The sequence below is a fragment of the Glycine soja genome, chromosome 3 (genome assembly GCF_004193775.1).
Source record: "Glycine soja cultivar W05 chromosome 3, ASM419377v2, whole genome shotgun sequence".
NCBI classification, from domain to species: Eukaryota; Viridiplantae; Streptophyta; class Magnoliopsida; order Fabales; family Fabaceae; genus Glycine; species Glycine soja.
In genome coordinates this window covers 9,541,960-9,548,689 of record NC_041004.1, presented here as the reverse complement: position 1 = coordinate 9,548,689, position 6,730 = coordinate 9,541,960, and the positions used below count along the sequence as shown (strand labels likewise).

At 26.1% G+C, this 6,730-nt stretch overlaps 1 protein-coding gene across 1 annotated transcript; it reads right to left on the bottom strand.

Annotated features, from left to right (window-relative positions):
* Positions 1-2,265: 2,265 nt before the first annotated feature.
* Positions 2,266-4,589, bottom strand: LOC114404935 (phosphoglycerate mutase-like protein AT74). The gene is made up of 2 exons (XM_028367653.1): positions 4,286-4,589; positions 2,266-2,456 (listed from the first exon to the last, which is right to left on the bottom strand). Exons 1-2 carry the CDS (start codon positions 4,587-4,589, stop codon positions 2,266-2,268), a joined length of 495 nt encoding a protein of 164 aa, XP_028223454.1.
* Positions 4,590-6,730: the final 2,141 nt, after the last annotated feature.

Genomic DNA, 6,730 nt, shown 5'->3' with positions numbered 1-6,730 from the left:
GAGAAGAAAAGGTAAACTCTATAATGTAGCAAGAAAGTGTTTTTAATTCACACTACTCAACTGCCCCAACTAAAAGTATAATTTAATTAGCATTCACCTATAAAGATGTTTTTTTTTTTATATATTAGAATATCTGTTAATCTTTTTTTCTATTAGTTAGAATTTATTAAAAATGATTAATTTTTAATAAATTTGAGAAAAACAAACATTAATTGAAAAATAAAACTTATCAAAATTAATAATTTTTAATAAATTTCAATTAATCATAAAGAATATTCAGAACAAAGAGTCACTAAAAATATCCTTAGCCTTCCTCTTTATATTATTATTAATAGGGGAAGAGAGACCCTTAGCATCTCTCTAAAAAATTTAAATAATATAAAAATAAAAGTTAAATATAGTTAATAAAAAAGTCAGATTAAAAAAATTAATAATATAAAAGTAGTGAAAAGTTAATGTAAGTTAGAAAAAAAATTAAAATTTAAGAAGTGATTTAAGAGTAAAATTGTTAGGTGAAAAAATTAATAACTTTTAATTAATGTTACATAAATAATAATGTTAATATAATTAACTAAACAAAACAAGTGTTTTATTGTCTTATTTATAAATAATTTTATGTAAATAATGAGAGTAAAACTAATTTGTATAATAAAATCAATTTTAAAAATTATTTAAATAATTTACATATTAATTTATGAAATTTAATTATAAATTGGTAAAACAAAAAAAATATAAATTATTCAAAATAAAACATTTAAAATGATATAAAATAATTTAAAAGATTTATATGTTAAATATTTTTTAACTTATAAATTTTAATAATATGAAAAAAATTAATAACTCTTGACTAATAATCAATAGGAAATAATGTTGCGTTAGTGACTTATTGCTTTGTCTATTTAAGCTTCAGGCCAATGTCAATCTGTCTCCTCAAAGTTAATGTTTAACTTTAGATGATCAACAAACAAAAACAATCAATTGATCAGAAGGATCAAAGTTACTTATTTTTAAAAAATAAAAAGACTAAGTATTTTGATTTAAAATTAAAAAGACTAAAATTATGAATTTGAAATTATAGAAAAACCAAAATTACAATGTAATCTAAAGAAAACCAACAAGTGTTGACATAATTAATAACATTTTATATTCCTTATTCAAGTTGTCAAAGATTTAAATATTGGTTGAACTGCTGGTAGCAATAACATAGTGAAAAAATAAATAATAAAGAAACTATTTTCATTTTATCTCCACTTTCTTAAATATTTTTACCATGTATGTTATTACAAAATATTAATACTTCACTATTTTATTTTAATTAGATGTGAAAATAAGCTAACTAAGTCCAACAAGATTTTTCTTAAATGGGTCTAGTTTATTTATTTATTTTAAAATAAAGCCTGGATTTGGTTTATTATACTATAGACTTTATTTATAATCCTATATGTACCTAACAGAATTATGATAACTTCTTTATAATCCTATTTTGTAACAACGCCTCCATAAGAATAAATTTATCCTACAATAAGCACATATGCTCTTTAAGTAGATGAATATGTTTAACATTTTTAAAAAGGTAATTTATTTTTAAAAAAGTAATTTTTTTATTTTTGATGAATCAATTTATAATTTTGATACATTATAAAAAAATTTAATATTATAATAATAACACAAAAAAATTATAATCTATATTTAAAATAATTAATAAAAAATTTAAAAACACAATTTATAAAAAGATAGATATGATTATATGAATGTCCTATCAAAAACTTTTTCATAACGTGTCACGTTAATACGTAGTTAATTGTTACATCCCCCATATATTGTTACTTAAAAAAAGAATAAAACAAATAAAATTATATGTTTAACTAAAATAAAATAAAATAAAACATTTATTTTATAGAAATTAAAATATTATACAAGTCTTTAATTAATATATATATATATATATATATATATATATATATATATATATATATATATATATATATATATATATATATATATATATACACACACTTTTGAAAGTGCATTTACTCATTCAATTTCATCAATTTGGGAAAGGTTACATCAAAAAGAAAAAATCAACAACCAGGGAAGGTTAAAACAACCAATTCAAATTTTTAATGAGTCAATTTCATTGATGAGAAATGCTAGAGCCTGAGAAACACTTCAGCCGATAAAGGTGTCGAACCCAATCAATTTGTGACATCTGTCAACAAATATTAATTAATTTTAACTTATTAACATGTTTTTCTTTTTCCAAATTTATCCTTTCTGCTTGTTTGCACAGAACACAATGTCCACACCAAAGAATGGGAAACGGCAACATCCTTGAGAGAAGACACGAGAACGGGAGGATGCATCGCTGAAGATGGGATGAGAGTGATGTCCTTCGTCGAAGACGTGGAGTGATCTACTATGGAGCTGATCAAATTTCTTAAGATGGATGGATATATCTGTTGGAACTTGGAATTATAATAAATCATAATATGAGGATCAAACTTATTATGTTAAATTATCGAAAATAAGTTTAAGAATATCTGATAATGATTGATCAAAATGTAAGAAAATTTGATTAATGCTCATAAATAATTGATTTAATAATATTTTTTAACCAAATCATCTTAATTTTTATAAGAGTGTTTTATTTTCTTGTGACGGAGAAAAAAGAATCTATTTTTTTTATTGACAATTTAATATAATTATTAAATTAAATCTCTTATATTAAATTTATCTAAATATAAATAACAATATAATATGTAACTTATATTAATTAACTAAAGAATTATAAAATTCCTATATGAGCTTTGCATTTTGAACTTCATTTTTCTTGTTACATATCTTATATCTTAAATTAAATGTGTGTTTTGGATGAAGATTTAGAAACTGAAATTAATAGAAAATTGAGATTTATAGAATAAGCTCAGATATCAAGTAGAAAATTAAGGTATAATTTAATCCTAAAAACTAACTTATATGATAAAGATTATTCTCATCTTATATATTTTATCTTGACACTATTTATAATGAAGGTAAGATTTGAATTTTTTTTCTCAATTTTGAATTGTAAGACTGAACTTCACAACATGTACGTTATTGAAGAGATGTTGACTCTTTTGTGCAGTTCCAAGTTCAAACTCTTACTATAATGATCAAAACCAACGGAATGAGGTTTCTATGCTCTAGTGTGCAGTGCGGTTTTCCATAATCAATTTCAAAAATCTGTCATTTCTTTCAACATTTCATCGCTGTAATATATGATGATGAGATAAATGAGAAAGAAAGGAAGAAAGAAGAAAACGAAAAGTTGAGAATGATAATCCTAAGCAAGAAAGAAAAAAAAGTTGAGATAGAGAGTAAGTGGCATTCAAAATGAGAATTTCAGACGGATGAGAGAGAGAGGGAGAGATAACAGAGAAAATAAAGTTAGGGGTATGTACGGAAAAATAAAATAACTTTAAGAAGTAAAACAAATAATATTTTATATTCAAAGAGTTGACAGATTAGATAAGTCGACACCTTTACCGGCTGAAATGTTTCGCACGCTCTAACATTTCTCTTCATTGACTCATTCAGTTTCAACAACTTGGGTAAAACAAGGAATTCGAATTTTAACGAGTCAGTTAATTTCATCCCAGGTGGCAGGTACAAGAAGCAATTAAATTAATATGGTTTAAATATATTTTAATCTTTATTATTTGGTGTTTTTTTTAATTTTTTATCTTTACAAAATTATTTTTTTATTTTTTCATTTCAAATTATATTTATTTTTGTTTTTATTCCTTAAAATACTATGCATAACGTTTTAAACAATAAAAAAAATATTATCTAAAGTGTTTTAAAAATTAAAAATAAAATAAATATATAATTAATAATGACTAAATTTTTTATTAAAAAAATAAAAAATATTAAATTACAAAAATTTATAATATATTTAAGGAAATTAATAATAATCTAATCCAAGGTTGTTTACAATTTACATATTAACATTAGTTCAACTGATATTATGTGACAAGACCATGGTGATGGAAAAATATCCTTTCATTTATGGGAGGAATTAAATAAAAGTGTGTTTGGACAGAGAATTTTATCTCAGAAAAGTAATTTATTAGAGAATTTAAGTTTTGTTAATCTAAAATGCATTGTCTGAATGTTTTTTTATGAAGAATTTAAATTTTTGAAATTTTAAAATATAATTTTAAATAACTAAAAATGTGAAATTTTAATTTCCTTCTAAAAGGTGAGAAATTGAAATTCTCTTCTTGATTGAAGAAACTTTCAAAACATTCGTGTATTTCCTTTATAACATTCATCCTTTCTTTCACATGAAAGTTTCTGAAATCCTTTTCTCGGATTCGCGACTCTTCTCTCACGTCGATAATCCTCTTCTTTAAGAAACACCGTTTAAGCTCGTGGAGCATCGATTGGGTGCAGGTGTAGGGGGACACGTAGAACTGCACCCGCCAGTTAGGGAAGCAGTCGTCGTTGCCTATCACGTGACGGAGGTGTTCGCCGACACGGAGGGCCTGGGTCATGCCTTGTGTCGTTAACTGAATGTTGTGGTCAGGTGTGGTGGTATACGTCGTCATGTTCCGGTTCCCCTACGACTCCCCATGCCGTATCAATATCCTTCTCTTTGGAAGCACACCAACCATATCTTCTCTTCTCTTTGCATTCATTTTCTTTCACCTTCACAATCTTAAGTTTTTTTTTTTTTTATTATCTAAACACACAATTTTAAAAATAATAAAATTTCAATTGAAGTATTTAAAATTCTTAGAATTTAAATCCCTCATCCAAACAAGAGAGATTCAAATTATATTTGATAATGTTTTAATTTTGTAAGAAAATGTTTCTTTCAAGGTATGGACAAGATTTTTGAGAAAGTGAACTTGAAAATATTACATTTTTATATTTGGTACAAATTTTGTAAAAATATTTTAAGGATTTTTTTATTATTATGAAAATATTCTAAAGAATGATTATTTCCCACGAATATAAAATACACACAATTTTCTTGTTTTTTTATTTTCACGGAGAATGGTAAGTATATTATATTTTCATGGGAATATAAGTTATTTTCTATAGTAGTAACTATCTATTTTCACTTCATTGTTCCATATTTATTTTTTTATTTTATTTTTAAATAAAATAAAAGAAGAGAGGATATAAAAAGAAAGAAATGACAACTTTAGTCTAAGTAAAAAGCTAGACATATATAATATCTATATTTATACCTATAATAATAAATTTATGAATCCAAAAATAAGTTTAGAATCTACATGACCAAATAATGTTGTTTCACTACTAGAAATATTATTTTTAACATCATTAGCTTAACATCGGTTTTAGAAAAATCGATGTTAACAAAAATACGGTAGCATACTCGTAAATAACATGAGCTCGTTAACATGGTTTTTTGTAAAATCGATGTTGTGTTTTAAGTTAATTAAAAACTCAAAACTCTTTTTGCCTCGCGCTTACTCTCCCAAATCCCCCTTTCACCAAAGAATCTAAGCACGCGATTGTCACCATTCTCATTGTCGTCACTTGTGACTCTCACCACTGTCACGCTATCACTTTCACCGCCGTCTGTCGATTTCGTCCTCGTTGTTCACCAGCGTACTAACGTGCTTGGGATGCTTGTTTTGAGACACTGTCATCACTGTGTTTTGTGAGCCACTGTCACTCGCGATTGTCCTCCAAGGTTTGTTCTTCTTTTACTTAGCTGATAACTCGTTGGAATGTTGCCATTGTTGTGTTTTACTTTTGTTGATAAAACAATGTCTTACATTGAAGTTAGTTTGAATTAAGAAATTAGTTCTACACACACAGAGAGAGAGGAAGTTTATTCTCAAAAATAGTTTGGAATTACTGTTGAAATCAGTTGAACACGAAATATATATTCTACATTCTTGTAATGTTGTTTATCCATGGCTATTTGCAGGTGACCACGTACCATTACATGGGCAATTGCCAAAGATTGGGCCTTGTAGGCCTTGCTTATACACTTGGGAGTTAGTCTTTTATTTACTACATTCTATCTCTTTATTTTCCTGTGCCATACCTTAAACTTGGTAAAAATTGAGTTTCTAGAGTTGTTTCTCTTGTTGTGTTTAAGTAATAATGGTTAATCAAATGGGCAAGGCATTTTGACCCGGGTTTTTTTTTATGGTTTGTTTTATAGTTATTTAATTTTGAAAAATGACGAAAAGAAATCTAATGCTAACCCAACCTCCTATATAAAAGCCTAAAAGTAGAATGTGTATGATGCAAGCTAATTGTCTTTATTTAAAATCATTATAGCAACTTCAATAAAGTTTCTCTTCTAACTATCTACTTTGGTTGATCAATTATCATCAATAATTGCATGTCATCTAAACTCCTATAATATCACAACCCTTGAATTAATCATTGTAAGCAATCTTTGTTTGGAGACAAAAGAGTCAAGTTTCCACTACTATTTGCCTATTAGGTTGCTACTCCATATTTGACCTGTGCTTTCACTGTTGTAGATCTTTGTGAAGGTTGTTATGACTTATGATTTTGAAAGACATGTTGCCTATAACTGTTGGTGTAATCTGGAATATTTGTCATGCACACTGCCTAAATGATAGAGGACTATACAAGAAGGAAGAGTTTGGCTTGGATAGGCTCAAGATGGATGGACCAATCACTAGAGCAAGGAGTAAGAGATTTCAATAAGAGCTTGACGAGAGACTAAATTCTC